General features: G+C 36.4%; 1 protein-coding gene across 3 annotated transcripts in view; it reads right to left on the reverse strand.

The window, feature by feature from the left end:
• Positions 1 to 243: 243 nt before the first annotated feature.
• SPOCK3 (SPARC (osteonectin), cwcv and kazal like domains proteoglycan 3) overlaps positions 244 to 20393 on the reverse strand; it is a gene marked incomplete at both ends in the record, with an annotated part of 222416 nt that continues 202266 nt past the window's right edge. For 2 of the 3 annotated variants that reach the window (XM_081999280.1, XM_081999278.1), the window contains 5 exons: positions 244 to 416; positions 1702 to 1839; positions 3098 to 3160; positions 9942 to 10163; positions 20089 to 20208. In XM_081999280.1, the coding sequence (XP_081855406.1) occupies positions 244 to 416; positions 1702 to 1839; positions 3098 to 3160; positions 9942 to 10163; positions 20089 to 20208 (716 nt within the window). The remainder of the gene's footprint in view (positions 417 to 1701; positions 1840 to 3097; positions 3161 to 9941; positions 10164 to 20088; positions 20209 to 20393) is intronic. The other variant, XM_081999279.1, reaches the window with a different exon arrangement.

The following is a 20393-nucleotide window of genomic DNA, read 5'->3' on the forward strand; positions in this document are numbered from 1 at the left end:
CTTTCTTCAGGCTAGATCTCCAATGTGTTTTCTTCAGCACAAAGGCATTTAAAAACTCAAAAACACATAATATAATTATTCTTATTTAAACAAAAAAAAGTCTATGACTCCAGCTGCAACGTTTGAAATAATCATACAAAATATACATGTTAGAATCCTTTTGATCTTGGAGAGCAAAGGGATTTTATGAAATGTCATCTTGTGAATTTTAGAAAGGTACAATTTATGGACCCCCTAATATCATCAGATATATCCATCATGATCATCATCATCATCAACATCATCATCTCCTTCGTCTTCATCATCATCTTCAATTTCGTCTTCATCATTCATTATTTCATCTTCATCATCTTCATCATCTGTCCATTCATGGAAATCGCCAGAGGCAAAATCTCCTGAAGTCTCTAAATCAATAGCTAAAAAGGTATGATAGTTATAGAAAAGACACACAAGATACACTGTGTATTTATAGTATAATATACATAAGCATACAAAAGGCACACAGGAATACCTAATTTCAGGACAATTACCTTGTTTAAACTACACAGTGTGACATAGAAATATAACATAAATCATATGAAAATTAAGAAAACCATAGAATCATAGAATAGTTTGGGTTGAAAGGGACCTTTAAAGGCCATCTAGTCCAATCCCCCTACAATGAGCAGGGACATCTTCACCTAGATCAGGTTGCTTGGAGCCCCGTCCAACCTGACCTTGAACGTTTCCAGGGATGGGGCATCTACAACCTCTCTGGGCAACCAGTTCCAGTGTTTCACCGCCCTCATTGTGAAAAATGTCTTCCTTAGATCTAGCCTAAATCTACCCTTTTTAGTTTAAAACTGTTACCCCTTGACCACTTAAACAGGGATGCATTTCTCAACGTTAACAAAAGGAGACAATTTGTATGGATTTGTATAACTCTAATGAGTCCCAGAGAGTTATAAAACTGAAAGAGATTTAAGTCCAACTTACGGATGACAATAAGGACTATTGATAATATACACCGTCTATTGTTCAGTTCTTACATATTATCTTGAACTATCTAGAACTGCCCCTTTATCTAGAAAGGATCCTGGATTAGATGGACAATATGCCTCAGCTTGTACGTCAAATTTGTGTTACATTTACCCTTTGTCTCAGGCTATGTTCTTTTGTTGCAGAAGAAGTGGGAAGGAGTAATCTAAGACTTTTTTTTTTAAAAAGGAAAATATTTTATTGCCATTTTTAATATCTGGGACATCAAATAAAGGTGACATGGGAATTCTTGGAAGAAGTTGCACAGTGCTGCAGGGAAGGGAAAAATAAGGGAAGATTTAGTGTGGTAGGAACTTTTGGCACTTCACTCAAACATAAACTGAAAAAAAAAGTCAAATTGAATTCACTAGTACGCTGATTACCCAAAGGGATTTCATCAAGCATCTTGGGGCTTGTCTAATGCTGCTCTAGATAATTAATTTTCCCTAGATTTATATATACTATGCTGAAAACATATATGAGGTCTATTAATAGCTGACACAGTGATAGGAGTTGCAAAAATTAATGAAGCCATAACAATAACAAGTTATAATTTATTAATTTTTGTTTCAAAATCCATGTAGTTGGGTCCCACATCTGTTCTTACTGAAGAAATTTAATCTGGTTGGTAATCAAGGGGAATAACACCTCTAAACCAAATGCCACAACGGGTTCTTAACTTACCACATTCTGCTGCGCTGTTCGTTCTGGATCCCGTTACCTCATTACCGTATCTGTCAACACACCAGCACTGCCCTATGCTTCCATGGCACTGACTTGGTTTGTAATACCCATCTTCATCACATAAGGGGATGTACTGCCCTGTGATATATAAATATTAAATAAGAATATCAAAAACTGCTTCTCGGCCAGCGTAACGATTACAGCAGAAAGTAACTATCTTTTGCTGTTTCCTCATTCCAGACCCGACACTGACTGGTTTACTATTACTAAATTTGGTTAAGCAGAAAGTGACTGAATACATGAAAAGTGTGAGCGAAAATAACACATATCAGTCTTGGACTGATTTAAAGAAATAAAGTGACCAATCTTCTTTTAAATTTTGCATTGATCCTGTGATACATATTCCTTACTCCCTGAACATCTCAGTCAAGATCTTTGCTGTATTCTGGGGAAAACTCTCAAATGTAGCACCCAACCCTGAATGGGATGTTCTATAATCTGTGTAGTACAAACAAGTCTGAATAATAAGGGCCAGGCTTCCTGGACTAACAAACTATCTGCTACAAGGCTCAGGAGCTGTTTTTTTTAACATATATTTTACAATCCACTTAGTTACCTACTAATATTTAACTACCCCACCAGAGAAGACAAATGCAGGGTAACACACCAATTTTACCAACAACAAATGTAAAAAAAGAATGTTACATTTACATTTATATGCAAAATACTGCAGCAAATTAGGCTCTCAGCCAAAAGAGTTCCCCACCAAGAGAACAAGAGACACAATCAGGGACTGATTTTGTGAGGCAGTGACTTGCCTAAGGCTGAATAATCCACTGTTTTTCATTTGGAACAAATGGAGGCTTTTTGAAAGAAACATAAAATGCAGACAAACCACAATGAACAAAACATTCATATGAAAGCATTTTAAAGTGTACAATTGTTGTTAGAAACCATCCTTAGCAGAAATACAGTTTTGACTACTTTGGGCCAAGCCTTTTATTGCAGCTTTAATACAGTGGCTAACGGTAAAATGAAGATTTTACATTTCAGTAATATTGATATGGTATAAATTGACTCACAACAAAGATTTAATTTATTTAAAGAATATTACAGGTAAAGGATCAGCAGAGATACTAGTTTAGGAGTGTCTTAAGACTGTCCCCTCTATAACTGTAAAAACATACCTTCTATTAGGGTAATAAAACAGATGTAATATCTTCTGGTAGGTACGGTAATAAAACTAAGTTTAATAGCTTTCAAAAATTCCATAAATTTTGTTGCTGGAATTTACTGCAGTCTATCTTTGTTGGATTAATATTGATTTTATGTTGCTGTTTCACTAGGGTTATTTATGTAAGCAATAAAACCTTCAAAAGAATGATCTATAGCTCACCTAGGAGCTTCTTTCCTCCTTGCTGCTTCTGAATGTTGCTGAGTTCTGTCTGGCAAGGTGGGTCTAAAATGACACAAAAAATGTTAAACATATTACACTGTATGTAGGAAAGAAAGCATATGACTAAGTTTTCACAGTTTGCTATGTTCTAAAGTCACTCTAACTGCTGATTTTAAGCAACACACACATCATGCATTAGTAGTCGTGTTCTAAGCTCTGAGCTGAAAGAATTACTGCACCTTGCTAAAGCTCCAGAATTATGAATTAGAGCACCATCATGGATTTGTGCAGAAGGCCACTGCCACTTAAGCCAGCTGTAAGTGAGCATCTAGTCACTAGTCTGGAGGATCGAGGAATGCTAGACCAAAATAGTAACTCTATTTTATCAGTCTACAGAAATCAGTGTGACTGTGAAGCTTGCCTCATGTATTGGTTAGAAACAGGATGGCTCTTTTAATTCTTTCCCATTTGTCCTTGTTAGAAGTAATGTTCAAGTTTTGTATTTCACATACTACAGTAAGAAAATAAGAATTTTCTCCACTGAAGTCTGCAAGACTGTGATTCTATTGCAACAATTTAAGACTGAATGCTACGGTACAAAGTCCCATATTCAGCAAACTAAGTTAAAAACATTGGCCAAACTTCAGATAGCTGTAGGAGGCAGAATAGGTATTAAAATTCAGTTTTCCATTCTTCAGAGTTATAGCTTAGTCCAGCTCTGAATCACTTTTCTACTGTCTATAAAAGCAAGTCACAGTATGCCCCATGAATGGGAAGGAAATAAGACATGAATGTGCATACCTTACTGTTGAATAAGTGGAAAGAATCAACGACAGCAAAGTACTAATCTCTGAACACTGATACTGCATACTACATCAGACCATTAGCACAAAGGCATTCTGAATCAGCAGCAGTATTTCTGAGTTTACTCACATGTGTCTTTAGCTTATACCATTCCCAGACAATATTCTGATAACATCTCACTAAAATCTCACATTCTATGAATATTAAATGCATTTTCCATTTTTAGCAGACTCTGATTACTTAGCATACATCTTTGCCATGCAATTAACTCAAGGCTCCTTTCTGAAATATAGTGAGACTACTTTTTTCCCATGCAAACAGAAAAAAACCTTCTGAGTTGATTTAAAGACGAGTAAGCCTGGCCTAGCTTATTGATGAAGACACACACCAGAACCCAGTCACTGTGTAGAGCAATGGGTAGGCAAAAATCACTTGATTGGTAATAGTCCAAAGCAGCCTTTCCTGAATTCCTCTTAAAGGAAGACAAGGGTGCTCACCTTTTAGCCGGCTGAGAGCAGCACCAGATGCACAAAGGAGTGCAGGAACGAGAAGAATACATTACAGCACATGGAGGTGCCTTGCTTGCGGAAATGCTCAAATTCTGGTGACTAATGCCTAGATGAACTGGGGATCACAAATGTATTTCTGGTGAACCTCTTGGCTGGCATAGACTAGATATACCAACAGACCTTTGGTATCATTAATGAACTCTTATCTAACAGAGCAAATAGAAACTGGAAGACAATAATAACCCCTCACTGACAGCAGGCTGTTAATTTCTCCTGGCTTTACATTTTGAACCCTACTTACATATCCCATACATTTAAAGAAGCTTATAAAAATTTAGTGTGGCCTCAACTCTGGTGGGCTAGGTTTTCAGGCTAAATCTATAATGATTCTTTTTAGAGTGAAGGCCTTAAAAGTACCCTCTACTTTTAAAATACTGTTCACAGGAGTCAGTGCCAGAACAAATTTTCAAGAGACATCTTTCCAGGCAGCCAAGCAATTTTCTGTGTATGTGCTCTGGAAAACCACTGGAACTTGACATCGTTGGGTGGGTATTGGGTTTTAAGTATTTAATCTTCAAGTATTTGCTAAGGCTATATAAAGTTTTAAATTTCTTATTGTAAGAAGTGCTTTGATGATGTTCATGCTCACTATTATGCAAAAGATGCTCATTACCTTTCAAAACTAAGGTTGCTGTCTTTCCTGATATTTAAAGAGTTAAGTTATTAATTGTACAACATTATGAGGATCAATTATTTCTTAAACCAAAGGTATTTCAAATTAATCGGTAATCTAAAAAATGATAGTCATTTATGCACACAAGTACCACAGCCTAGAAGGATCTAGGATTGTGGTGGACTTGGCAGTGTTAGGTTAACAGTTGGACTCGATGATCTTAAAGGTCCTTTCCAGCCTAAATGATTCTATTCTATTCTATTCTATCTTTCAAAGAAGATGGGAAATATGTGCTGAAGAAGAAGAACTAGTAAAATTAGAAAAAAATACATGTATTTTTTTCTACGGAAAAAAAATTGTAAATTAGAGTTGCACACATAAACACTAACGTGGAAATGTAAAAATGATGGGTTATCCCTAAAGAAAAAAAAATCTTTATTTACAGCTTAGTGGTATACCACCATCCTTGGTGGTGTAATTACAAAAAGGAATACCACTAACCAAAAGGTAACAAGGCAATATGAGAAAGTTACTTACCCAAAACTCTCTTCTTCTCAGAAGCTAGGTCTTCAAGATTCACACTTAAGCTTTGCTTCTCAGGATAAAAGCAGCAAAAACTCTTAACAATACTAAATCACTCTGGTGCTTAAAACTGTCAAAGAGAATGGCAGGCTAGAAGTTCAACCAATTCCTTTTGGTTCATAGCATAACCTTTTTCCTCTCTCCCCAAATCATAATGCTTCCTTCTTTATTTTCCAGTTAGTTCGTGAGTTTGAAAAACCTTTCTTTCAGATTTCTGAACTTATTTCAATAAAAAAGCAGTGTCACTGGACAACTGTTGGGAGTCTTGAGCCAAGGAGAAAAAATTCTTTTACAAAAATCAGTGCGGTGGCTTCCATTGAAACAGAAACGGATCTGACATCAGCCTTTCTGATAATTTGAATATAAATAAGAGTCCTAATCATCTTCATCCTTAATCTACTTCCACAGATATGGCAGGAATTGTCTTTCTGACAATATCAATGCATTGTTACGAGTGATTCATGAACCACTTAGCAGCAGCCATCCACAGTTCTTCAGTGCTTGAAGTACTCATGTACACCAGAGTATCCTATGTTATTAATACTGGCCCTTGAGACATCAATATTCAGTTGTGTCAAGAGCTGCTGCAAGGCTAGTACGAGTAAGCTTTGATTTACCAAAAGGAGGCACATTAACAGAGCAATGGGAGTAAAACTTGTAGATTTGACAAAGACTACCTAGGAATTTTAACAGATATGTTTCAAGGAGCTCCTACCCACACAGTGAGCGTCCAGCTTTCATGGATTCTCTGTCTTACTCAATTACAAAACAGTGATTTTCCATCTCTCGAGTAGGTAATATCTGGCAGAGCCCCTAGCTTCTGGCATATGGTCCCCTGCAGATTAGGCTGCCATGTTGTGCCTTGTCTGTGCATGGGGTTAAGTATTATAATTGTTCTTGGACAACTGAGGCTTGAACTTTAGGGATTTAAAGCACCAACACTGCACTTCAAGAAATCTTTCAGGGGACTTCAACTATGTGTTAGGGCATGTTGCACCTTCTTTTAGAACCATTTATAAGCATATCTGAAGCCCTGCAAGCTGAAAAAACTGATGTAAGAAATATGAATCATGAAAATTATCATTCTTATGTAAGACAGACTAGTTTTAAAGTCATAAAGATGTCTTCCAGCCTTGACAGACAGAACATTCTGCAAGAAAAAGGGAATCTAGAGAAGTGCTGGACTAACAGCTCCATTCAGAGGCCTGCAGTAAAGAAATACTTAGGTATATAAGCATTAATATTCCCAGCAAAATTGGGTACTCTGAAGCAGTGATGCAACAAAAACAAGGCTGTAATAATGATGAAGTACTGGCAGAAAGAAATTCAACCTATAAAAAGGCCAACACTGAAAATGCCCCAGCACTTAGGTAAGGACTAAAGTGTTAAGATAGCACTAAACAACTAAGAAAATCAGTTCTGAAGATGGGCACTGAAGCACTTGCATGAATGGTAGTTGAAACTAGAGGGCAATAGCCACCAAACCATACAGGAAGACTTGCAAAGGGCACTGGCAAAGTGCAGATTTTGAAGCATTGCAGAATGCATTATAGTGTGTTGAATGTATCTCAGAAATACTGAACTATACTTAAAGCAGAATAAGGCCAGGAAAAAAGGCAATAAGCACCACTGAGCCATACATAAGTGTTAAAGTTTTAGTCAAGGCGGGACAGCTATTACAGGAAGATCTTTTTCCGAGAAAGAAAGATCTGACTTAAGTATTCATAAAAAATTGCTTATATTGACTAGAAGTTGTAAGTAATGTGCAGTAATGTGTCTAGTCTACTGCAATGCATCATGACAGACCTCAAGCAGAAAGAATGAGGAAGAGTTGCAAGTACTTGTCTGATCCTGACAGTCTTGAACTATGAAGCTAAGATCAAAGAGCAAGAGGGCTTCTCAGCTAATGACTTAAGCAAATACTATGTATTTTAAAAAAGCACAATGGAATTTCTATCCCAGTATAATACAGTTGACTAACTTTTATATTCACTTTGAACATTGTTAATCAACAGCAGTGCTGTAAAACTGTAGATCTGCACAGAAAGCACCTACTAAGCTCAATGAACACCGAGCGCTGTCTACATGGCTCGAAGCATTCTGTTGACATCAACTTCTTTTAGTAAACATCAGAAAGAAGCCACTAAATTTCTCTACCTAGCCATCTCTCTGCTATTAATAGTAAAGGTCTAGTTAAAGGTCTTATTTAGACTGTTCAATCAAGTAAAACATAACCAAACATGAACATTACTACAAGGTTTAGCATAACACTGCAAATTAGGAACAGACAATTCAGTTAGGACTCTAGACAGTTGTACATAATAAGATGTGACAAAAGAAGACTAAGTTTTTTTTCTTCTTACATCTTCAAAAAAGGAGAATACAGATTTTGTTGACAGTGTTAATTTGGAGGCATGGAGTGCATATTTAACGTGCAAGGATTGCCAAAACTAAGATTTCACCTCATTTACAATTTTGAGGATGCATCTTTTATACTATATGCTCAAACACACTATGGTACCAACACCTATCTAATTTGTTTTAAATCAGCACCTTCTCACTTCACATGGTCAAGATAGTGAGGAAACTGGTAAAAAGGGAAGAAAAGCTTAATAATGTTGGATTCTGCAATGGAGAAAATCAGTGTCACTGAAAGCTGGATCACAGATTTTTAGCCTTCGGGGGACCATTAATATAATTCAGTAGTGTTTAGATCACTCTTTATGACACAGTCCTTGGGTTCTAGCAGTACACTGAGCAAGTATGTTAGACAAACAGTATTTAGAGGCTATAGAATGCAAAACTACTTGAAACAAATCTGTGGAAGTGCTTTCTTAACGTCCTGGTTATGCTGTACATGCATTACATGAAATTAGTAGAAGAACCTTGGACCATACTAGGCCACACATTAAGTGCTGTACTTTCTCTGACAATTGAAAAGCATTATGCTGCCCTCCAAAGAGTAAGGGTGTTTATATATTAAGCTGAAATTACTGTGGTGGTGTTCTTTTATTTTAAAGACAACCAAAAAAACCATGGTATGTTCTTTACTTTAAGAACTACTTTACTTCTGGGATGTGTTATTTTTCATTTACTAATTTTGTTAGCAGTACATACATGCTTATAAAAATAAAAGCCAAAATATTGCTCTACTATAAAACAAACAAGGTGTTTTTAAAGATTAAATGTTAACTTTTTAACTACAAAGTTACCAAAGAAAAGAAGTCTGCTATTTAGTGTGTATCTATAGAACTACAGCTTTATTTTTGTTCAGATTTACAGCTGGCAATTGTGGCATGATAAAAATATTTATTTCTACAGAAATCAGAGTCAAACCATAGATGTTGAGTGCTACCGGGAATTTATCACGGGAGTTTTAAAGGCACAAGTGAGATTTAAAATCTGATATTAAAATTTTCAAAAAGGGTGAACTGACTTTGCAAACTTTCCACTAAATCAGTCTTATATCCTCTACTGGCAGTAGAAATTTGGACCCTGCTTGCTATTTTTCCCTTTGAAAATCTCCCTCATGTTAGTAAGAAAAATGAAGGGACAATTCTGTCCAGTTTCAGCCAATATTTAATGAGTAAATTATTTGATTCATTACAATTAGTTTGATTATATAGTTTATGCAATGTCTCACCTAGATCTAAAATTGTTATATGATTCTCAGGAAAATAATTCTTAGATGTTGTGTTTATTTATTTAACCAAATCACATCAGGATATTAACAAGAGATTCATCTAGGCAGTAAAAACCAATTGGTTTTAGGTCCAAATGACTGGAAATAACTTTATCCATAATGTTCATTCAATTATTTTAATAGGCTCACAAAATAGAACATTAAGATGCCCTACCTTAGCAATAAAAAAGTTTATTTTATAATGTAGGCAAAGTGGATTGGGAAAGAAATAATTTAGGTAATTTTGTTCCCTATTTTGGTCTCTTTCCTCCGCATACGTACTGGAAGTTGGCATGAGAAACAATATTGCTGTAAAAGCATTAGCTGCTGATTTGCACTTTATTTACAATCCTTGAACCTCTAGCAAGCCTTTCCATTTAACTTGAGTTGCCTGGTTGGTTGCTTGGGGCTTTTTTGGGGTTTTTTTTTTTACTTCATTTTAGGTATTCACAACAGGTCAAAAACCTTAGCATAAATTCACGGTACGGCATTTAAGAGCTTGTAGTTCACTGTAATCTTCCTAATATGGTAGAAAAAAGATAAAGCACTACATAAAGGTCAGTTGTACATATGCAGGTTGTTCTCATCTTTTACCTTGCTGTCTTTGGAAGCAGTAGCACCATTCATTGTTAGATATCAAACTGTCCTTGTATGTGTCACAAGAATTGAAGAACGCCCTGGTGCATGGCTCATTCTTGTCAAGGTAAATGCTTCCAAGTTCTGACTGGTCCAACAACAGGTCATAGTTTGTATCAAGCCTGTTAAACATCCAGCCAAGAGAGTCTTTGCAAATTGGCAAAATGCTGGTATCAAATCCTAAGAGGCAAAAATAAAATAAATAAATAAATCATATAGCCAGAAAGATACAGCAGCTGCTGAGCTCAGCCACCACAAAAGAATGCTGCATCAGTGAAATTGCTCCAGTGGTACAAAGATACAGTACACAAACAGTGTATGCTATTGAAATACTACGTATAAATGTCAGCTTCATTTAAAAAAATGATTAAATTAACCTGCTAAAAATATTAATCCCACCGTCAGTCTCAAAGCATTTAGAAATATGAGTTTTCTCGTCAAACATTATACCTATAGCACACACATTATGTACAGTAATAAATGATCTACAGTGATTTCCTGGAAAATAATTCTGTTGAGGAATTTTAGTGATATTACAACTCAGGAAAGTGAGGCTTAAGTGGTTTGCAATGTTTACAGAACTAAGACGACCATAAATTCCAGGTAACTTCTTGGGGTCCATTTTTTTCTTCCTATAACATATATTCAATTCTATGAAAAAGCAACATGATACTCAGCCTCAGCAATTCCTTGAAAGTTATGATGTTTTACCTTTACCTGATGTCCTTTACATCTTGGAGCAGGCCATGTAAAAGATGATTGCTAAGAGCAGCCGGCTGCCAGCATCAGACCTACTAATACTGCTTGCATCTTCCTAAATCGTTGCTTGGAAAAAGGGCCATCAGGAACAGGCTGAGTAAATTATTCCCGTAGCCAGAGCTCAGACCTCATGTTTGTGTTTCCTGCATCAACTGTAAAGTACACGCAGACTTGCATATGGACATGGATGGGAAATTCAGAAACCGCCAGACCTGGTGCCTATGTAGAAGATGTGAGCTGCATTTGATATACACACACGTTTCTTCCTGTTCATGCGCTATGGGTCGCACCGCGGGCTTATGATGCGTGTGGCCAGGCAGTTGAGTATACTTCCTAATACAGAAGGAGATTCAGTGCTATTAAATACTATTCTTCTAAAAACCTTAAGCTAAAACTGAGCACTGAAAAAATGAGATTGGTGAATACGGCTATAGAAAAGTTGACACAAGGGCACACAGGAATTCCCAGCTCCTGCCGCTGTTACAGTCAAGCCTGCCTGCCTTAATGTTTGTTCTGAAAACAATAGAGAGATCTGAAAAATGTTTCTATACTGCTAAAACAGGTCAACTTGGATAATTCAGTAATCAGATTTAGAAATCAGTAGTTTTTCCTTTACATACATATGTATGTGGAAGTGTCCATGCTATGGTAGAACGACCATGTTGGAAAGGAAAAGAAGAAAGCTGATAGCAACAAAAACTCCCTGTGGAAGTCAGACAACCACATAAACTCCCCTTCCCCAGAAATCCTAAATTAACTATGATGACTATCAGGACAGTCTCATTTTTTCTTGTGCCCTGTTGATCTGTTCCATTCATTATTATTTCTGCTTGGCAGAAAGAAAAGCAAAAAAGCAAAAAAAAAAAAAAAAGCTATTTGATATTTATGATATTTTTAATGAGTTTAACACAATTTAAAAACATATCCAAGCATTCAACCAACAGACTCTCTCTCCTTTCCTCTCCAGCCCCTGATAAAACGTCAAGACTAAACAACTTATTTTTTTGTGAATTAGGAAGAGAAACCGAATGAATAAGGTTATATAGTGCATGTGTTATCCAACTTTATCTGTAAAAGATATCAACATTATTTGACGGGTGTTTCTGATTTGAAAAATTCTGCAAGGTTCCTCCACCTTAAAACATTTGTCTAAGGATGAATGTTCAGTATAACATTATTTACCTCTAAGGCTCTGTTCCTGAAGGCCTGTTAACACTTCCCAGATATTTCTCTTTTCTCTGCTAGTCCTCCTTTTAGCTAGAGATCCTCCTCAAGACCTTGGATTCAGAAAGGGGTCAATGTGAAACATACTGTTTCCTATCCTGCCTTTTGTGTACCTGCATGACGAGAGGAATTATTCTTGTGCTTTCAAAATTTTTTCTGAATTTGGCATTCTGTCCAGCTCACCCAATTCTAAGACAAGTTGCAGAAAAGGAGCAACCATGAGGGGACAGATTTAAATGAATAAGATGCCAGCTAGTAGGGAATATAAGACAAAAGCCACTTTAAAGGTGTACTCAGGGATGGATCTTGTGGGCCAAAGTAGATAATTGTAGGTAATAAACCTGCATGTGGAATTTTAAGCATCAGTTTATTGAGAGAGGCATCACTTTCAAGCTTGGGACAAAGTATTTTTAAATTAGCATTTGTGGTCCATGCTGGAAAAGCTTACACCATTAAGTACTCCGTATTTTATGACACTAGAAGCTAGTGTTATGTATATAATAAACTCCACTGAGGAAAAAGGGAAAAAACCCAAGACACGTGTTTATTTTATTTTTCTCAGTCAGTTTCAAATTTTAATCTAAAAAGAAATAAATTTATCTGAAGAACAGTGAAAGACCACTGAACATTTCAAAGGCTTTATGCTAAGTTAAGTTTGGAACAATATTATATATCTGCAGAAAATTTTATCCCTATTTTTTTCTTGATTCCCTTAATTAGCATTAGGCTGTGAATTGAGTTCATCCTCTATTCCCATTCCTCAATTTTTTCTCACGTCTTTCTATATAGCTTTTAGATTTTTTTTTTTAAATTGTGTCTAATAGTGGTGCCCCACTGGATTTTTATGTATTACATTTGTCATAGTTAAGGACAGAGCTTGAAATTAAAACATTTGCACTGGAGTCAGCAGTATCATTAAAACCCAGATGATTGTACTACAGATCACTGATATCAACAGGAAAGCACCACAAACGTCATTATGTTTCAATACTTTCTACAAATCCAGTTAAAGTTGAACACAGCTATAGTTTAATATTTAAATATAGAGTTTGAAGTCTGATATTTATGATATACACTTCCTAGAAAACAGGAATATAACTGGCACATCAGAATTAATAAATCTACTTCAAACAATAACATTTCATATAAGAAACTTCTTTTGTTATTTCCAAGCCTGAAAAATAAAGTTTACTTATATTAAAGCTGTCATCTATTAAATAGCATCATATACTGGAGAAAAAGCACTGTGGGTCATGGGGTCTAGCTTTCTACTAAATAACTCTTTGATGAAAGAATTTGAAAAACTAATCATGCTTTACCTTGAAAGTAACTTATGTTTCTTTTTTCAGAGTTTTCTTCTGAAGTAGTTTGTATTTTTATTTCCAGCCCAGCTATATTTGTTATTGTTTTTACTATTTCTTTAGTTATTTCTCTTCTCTGGTATTCACAATTTTAGTGTTTTAAATAGAGAAAATTACATATCATCTTAGCTTTCATTTGACTTGTTTCACCAAGCCAAACTCTTTCATAACCATCAGTCACTGCAGTACAGTGTAGAAATGCCTGAAATCTAGGTCAAATATTAGTTTAGGTGAAATAAATAAAAATGGCTGAAGTATTTCAGAGGTAAGCCAGGCACATGTTGACAGAGAGAGAAGCAGCTTTGATCTAAAATCAAGCAGTCTACCTCTTCCAGATCTACCACGCCACATAAAGATCATCAATTCCATGTTCACATTATAAACCCTTAAGAGATTACTGTGGTAAAGTAAAATTCTCAGTTTAATTTTAAAAAACCTTTAAGGAACTGTCCAAACTTAAGATTATCAGAAGTGCTTTCTGTCTGCAATGACTTTCTTCCTCTACTATAATATTGATAAAATAATACAGGTGTCACTCTTGAAGGTGATATACTTGAGAAAGAGAGTTGGGAAAACACTTAAGTACAACCTAGAGTGTAACAACTGCTAACATGGTTTGACACATGAGGGGGTCAGGAGATACAGCACTAAGAATCACCAAATCACCAGGTGACCTAGAACTAGGAAATTAATTGCCCAAATAACAGACTACATATATTTTCACTTTGAGTGCCAACCGGAATGCTGTTCTTACACATTTTTCAGTTGTGACACAAAACAAAGAGTGGAAACTAAAGGGGGAAAATCAGTATAGTTGAAGGACAGTAATTTATTCTTGATGATTAAGTACCAGGACATTATACTGAAGAGATCAAAAACTGCTGCTCAGATGTCTAAATTACAAAAGAAGATTTTATCTTTCTGTCATTTTAACCACTTATTTGAAATCTATTTCCTTGTACTGAAATGAGGTTTTATGCAGCTATTTCTGAACACTGTCTAGAAAAATGTGAAGTACCAGCTTAAGCTCTTTTCCTCAGCCAAATCAATGCCAAGGGAAGTATTATTGAGAAATATACCCCTCCTCCATGGCGTCCACACTAGCATTCAAAACTTTTCCTCAAAAGGAACCAACAGAAATGCTCCTGTGTTTCTGATTATTTCTCAGGGGAGGATTTCAACTCTTAGTAAATATAATCTGCTTTTCAAGGTAAAACTACTGTTTGCCTGCTTATTAAGCTCATAAGTAATAAATCCTTCGATTTGAGGAAGATTGCTTTCGACGTTATGTGGAAATCAAAACAGCATACATACCTATGGCTCATATATAGCATTATATAAATATTGTTTATCTAATATGCCAAGAGAAGTAAACTGCATGATTCCTTTCAATACCAGTACACTGTCCACTACAATGAAAGACACCGGCAAAGCATACATGTGAATAAACACACACGCACTCCGCTAGAGTCCCGACTGCCACCTACACCCTGGCTTTTACTTGTTCAGCGTGCAAGCTGCAGAGCAAGAAGGTTTCCAGTTGTGATGGACTTGTCTAATATTTTGGCTACCAGAAAATCTTCAGTTAACAGCATCTCCCAGCTGAGGCCTACCGTGCAGAAGCTGGGAACAGGTTTGCCTTCCTAATGTAGTTTTATCAGGACAGACCTGAGCAGGAAGGACTAAACTAAAGAGAAGACGAAGCAGACATGAATGTTTTTGTCATATTTGCTGTTCACAAAAGTGCTGATCTCGGTGACACTCATCTGGCTTCATGCTGACCAAGAAGGAGATAGCATTAGGGATAACATTCTCTGCCACCTGTCTAAACTTGTAATGTATTCCTGCTCACTGTGGTTACGCAGCTCAAACAGATAGGACTGGAGCCTGGCTTAGGGCAAGACACCCTGAAGTGTCTCCTTTTCGAGAAAGTGCTTTAGAGAATTTTATATGGAGGTGGGGGAAAAAAAATTAATCCCATTGCTGAAAGGCCACCAATTTGCTGATAGATTGACAGTTCAGATGAAATGTATTCTGTGGAACACCAGACTACCCATTTTATTAATAGGAGTTAATAAACTTCACTGTTAAGGAAGAGCAGAAGATACCTGAGGTGGAAGAAATAAAATAAAATGCTACAATCATTGTGTATAAGAATAATTCTGTACAAAAGATTGAGTCAAAACAAACTTCAGTCAACAATACTGATTTAGTTAAAGGAAAGTTTATTTTAAGTAAAGATGGATTAATTTAAAATTCCTGCTCAGAATCACTTCTAGGCTGGATTTCTTCTTCTAGATCCTTGCTTTAAGGATGCCTGGGCTTACGCTAACCTGACACATGCAGAAAGTGAACAGATGAACCTTTTCCTTCTAGCAAACTAGAACCATGGTTCAGGCTGCCAGCCTGTACAACTTTGCAGTACAGCTTACAGGACATTTTCAGAGATAATCTCAGGAAGTAGCCAAATTCTCAGGCAGTCAGCAATTTCAAGACATCAAAAATTATGTTTAAAACTGTAATCCTTTGTATCTCTTATAACTATACAATGACTGTATGGGAGAGTACTGACAGGAGTAAGCAAAAACTTACTGTTCTGCTTACAAGTTATGTCTGTACATCAGGGTTTCCAAATATGCTTCAGCAGTGAAGATCAGGGAAATTTAATTTATCTCTGCATAATGTCAGCTGTGTCTCTTCATCAATAAGGAAGCTAGAACGAAGTAAAAACCTCCGAGCAAAAATCTGAAATCGTTAATTTTATTTACACTTTTCTATGCAAAATCGGTCTTTTCCTGCTGCAAGTTTGTAAGGGTATTTGGCAATTTTAGTGTAATAATATCTGAGCATGCTAGTTCTAGACAAGCCAATTATAAGAAATTTTCTTTCAGACTTCTTGTATTTTTCTGTTATTTTCAAAATTATTACTGTATTAGACTCCAAATAATCGTATTATTCCCAAGCCATAAGAAGATTCTCTATCAGTTTTGGCCTCTGGTCTTTCATCTTTTAACATGACAAGGCACACAAGTATTCTCAGAAATAGACTGCCTGTTAGCAGAAATATTTGTGGGACTACGGTATTTTTTCTGCTTTGCATTTGATGCATTATTCCCCTAGAATTTTATCACAAAAAATTAATACAGAAATAGAAAAATTATTTTAAAAGACTTTAAACAGGTACGTAAAATCTCACTTAATTTTTCAACTCCTTATTTCCCCATCCACAAGGGAATAATAATGAGGGTATTATTGTACTACGGGGGGGTGAAGTCATCTATTTCCCCTGTGTCATCTATTTACACCATAAATGGTCTGAGAGCAAGATTTAAGTGTTTATATAGCATTTATAGTAATGATGCTTCTAGATATATGCAATATGAATACATCTGGACACAAAAGGGATTTTGGAAATAAAACCCTATGAATTATTTGAAATATTCTCGTCTACATTACTAATAAGATTCAGCTTTGGAAAAAAATAAGTGTCAGTTAAATGAAATTATGTAACTCTCGTAAAAACAGAATAATGTAGGCACTTTACATTTTTAACTTGTTAACAGCATATTGATGGCTCTAGCAGAGCAACTTGAACACTATTGTTTGGTTTGTTTCGAAATTATATTAATGATTGTACGACTCAATGTGGACTATTTAATAGCCGGAACAATTCTGAAAAGCACCAGCAAGGCAGCATAAACTTGCATCACATCTACCTTGGTCAGAAGGATTATACCCAAGCCTTTTAATAAATCCTGTCCCAAGTGCCACCAGAGAGGCTGAAATATGAAAAATCCTAAATGCAAACAGACAACCAGAAAGGATGTCACAAATTGTTTTTTTTAAATGCAGAATGTTTTTTCACTGAGGAAGGAACTCTATGACCAGAATAAAGGACAGCCTGGGGGAAAGGGTGCCAAAACAGGTTTTTAACTCCAAAGGTAATGAACAATTCTGGAGATCTTCTAGAATAATTAGAACTCTGAAAGCAGAAGTTGCATTCAGGTGGCTTTTTGTTGTAGCTGTTCTGAACAGATCACTAAGTCTCACGTGCTAAGTATAAGGTTCTTATACCTGACTAAGAAGTTCTTTGCAAGACTTATTTCTAGGTGTAGCTCTCGGACATCCCCAAAATAGGGGCTTATTGGTATACTTAAAAATCAATGCACCTGTTGTCTTGAACTATGGCTTTGGAGACTGACTTTGAGGGATTTCATTAGGGATACTACTTGAGACCGTAGCTCTTAAAGAACAGTTTTAAGAATTTCTTAGTTATATTAGAAAGGACATTTACCATGTTGAATGATTATCATTATTTTTGTTTCTTTGTGTGTTTACAGTGACATAGTGACCTAATATTTTCTTCTAAACCACAGACATGTTAATTTCTCATAAGATGCAGTGTCTTTTGCTGCCTCAAATGAGAAATTCTGAAGTTCTGACATGTACATACCAGAAAAAGCATATAGTTACATTAATGAAACCAGTTTTTAAACTGGTTTTTGCATCCCCAAATAGACAAATGAAGGAAAGTACTGCTGATCGTATATTCATTAGATCACTTTCTGTCTATAGGTGGTCTGCCTTTTTGCAGTAGCCTGTCAAACTAATTCAGTTGAGAAAATATTTGCTATTTATAAAATAAAGTAAATATTACACAAATAGGGTCTTTCATACTTGAAAGCAATTTTTTTTCACAATTATATGTAATTTGAGTAATTGACCACAGTGCTAAAACACTAGACTCTAACCAGCTATCGTTCCAATGTTTTTGTGAAACACTGTGGGTTTTGTTGAAAAACTCTTTTTTAAAGAGAAAAAGAGAAGGAGAAAAGATAGGACAAACTGAATGTTTCACATGTAACCATTTTCTACAATTTTATTTGCTTTGTTTTAGTAAGAAGAAAATAAATTTGCCAAAGCCTATCATCAAACTTCCATTTTTACATCCTACCGTTCCTATAAGAAACAGCAACCTTTTCAACATACTCGTAACAACACTGCCTCTATTTTAAGGTTGATGAGATATAACTCCTTGAAAGAGAAAATCGAATTTAAAACTAGCATAGTAATCAATTAATATTTTGTACAACATTCTAGTTGTTTAGGATTCATTTCTGGTACCATGTTACAGGTGTAAGTCAAACACTTCTGACAGCACCATGTTCACGGGGAATTTAAAGTCAGTAGTACAATGAAGGCAGATTTTTCCACACAGATTATATTTCCTTACCTGTTGATGAAAGAGATCCCTGAAAAGACTATTCTTAACCACCCAAATCAACTCTTGGTTCTGTCTCTCAAAAAACTGTTAGAGTAGGATCCAGTCCAACTTGTGACTAAAATTTCAGATACCTCCTAAAGTCTGTGTGAATTCTTTATACTGTCAAAGAACAGAACTTCATGACTTTGAAGGTTTCCAAAAGGAAATTCTGTAAACTGGGCCAGAAACCTGTTTTTTTTCCCCCTGACTTGGAACAACTGTATTTGTAGAGAAGATTCTCATCTGAAGGCTTTTAAAGGCGAATACATCTCTCTACCAGCCTTAGAAATATTCCTTTACTAGCTCAGGTTAGGTGGGAAAGGTCCCACAGACCCTAAAACTTTGGAGGAAGCTAAGCAGAATGAGACCATAACGTTTTCTGCAGAATAGCTCCTCATGCTCACAGACTTCACAGACCAAAGTGCTTCATGCAACTGAGGAATCTGTTCTAAAAATACCCACATATCACAGAATCACTAAGATTGGAAAGGACCTTCAAGATCATCAAGTCCAACCATTAATCCAGCACCACCATGTTCCCTAAACCATGTCCCGAAGCGCCACATCCACACGTTTTTTGAACACTTCCAGAGATGGCGACTCCACCACCTCCCTGGGCAGCCTGTTCCAATGCCTGACCACCCTCTCGGTGAAGAAATTTTTCCTAATATCCAATTTAAACCTCCCCTGGTGTAACTTGAGGCCATTTCCTCTTGCCCTATCGCTGGTTACTTGGGAGAAGAGACCAAGACCCTCGTCGCCACAACCCCCTTTCAGGTAGTTGTAGAGAGTGATAAGGTCTCCCTTCGGCCTCCTCTTACAAGCAAGAGTCCTGCCAAATAACATTGAAAGTTTAAAGTGAACATTTTATCACAGAATCACAGAATCACTAGGTTGGAAAGGACCTTCAAGATCATCAAGTCCAACCATTAATGCAGCGCCACCATGTCCCCTAAACCATGTCCTGAAGCGCCACATCCACACTTTCTTTGAACACTTCCAGAGATGGCGACTCCACCACCTCCCTGGGCAGCCTGTTCCAATGCCTGACCACCCTCTCAGTGAAGAAATTTTTCCTAATATCCAATCTAAACCTCCCCTGGCGCAACTTGAGGCCATTTCCTCTTGCCCTATCGCTGGTTACTTGGGAGAAGAGACCAAGACCCTCGTCGCCACAACTCCCTTTCAGGTAGTTGTAGAGAGCGATAAGGTCTCCTCTCAGCCTCCTCTTCTCCAGACTAAACAACCCCAGTTCCCTCAGCCGCTCCTCATAAGACTTGTGCTCCAGACCCCTCACCAGCTTCGTTGCCCTTCTCTGGACAGTATGTCAGTACTAAGCCATAAATAAGAAATTAACTTTAGAAAAGCACAAAGTTATGGTTTTGTACACATGCCTATATAAACCACATGAGCATAAGGCAAGTCTTAGCAATGGAAATACGAAAGTACAGAAAAGTATCAAAGAGAACATCAAATAAGACAAGTAGAAATCTCTTACTGGTTCTTTCAGGCCTTTGAACAATCCTAGTCTTCTTATTCTGAATTCCACTTTCGTGAAGTGCCTTAAACCAGTCCCTCAATCTGTTTGCAACCTCCCTGAATTCCAGGTCACGGCACACTGTAAAATAAAATGCAGAGCTGTTCAATGTTTTTCTCCTGGGTGCTAAATAGAACTTTTTTTAGCATAGTTTGAAAAGGTAAAACACATAAAATAGTACAAACATGTATGTTCCACAGCTTGCTTCGATTCATGAAGTCAGTTTCATTACTTAGGCATGCCTTCAAAAACCAATTAAGGTCCTC

The sequence above is a fragment of the Phaethon aethereus genome, assembly GCF_964289735.1.
Source record: "Phaethon aethereus genome assembly, chromosome: 4".
Lineage (NCBI taxonomy): Eukaryota > Metazoa > Chordata > Aves > Phaethontiformes > Phaethontidae > Phaethon > Phaethon aethereus.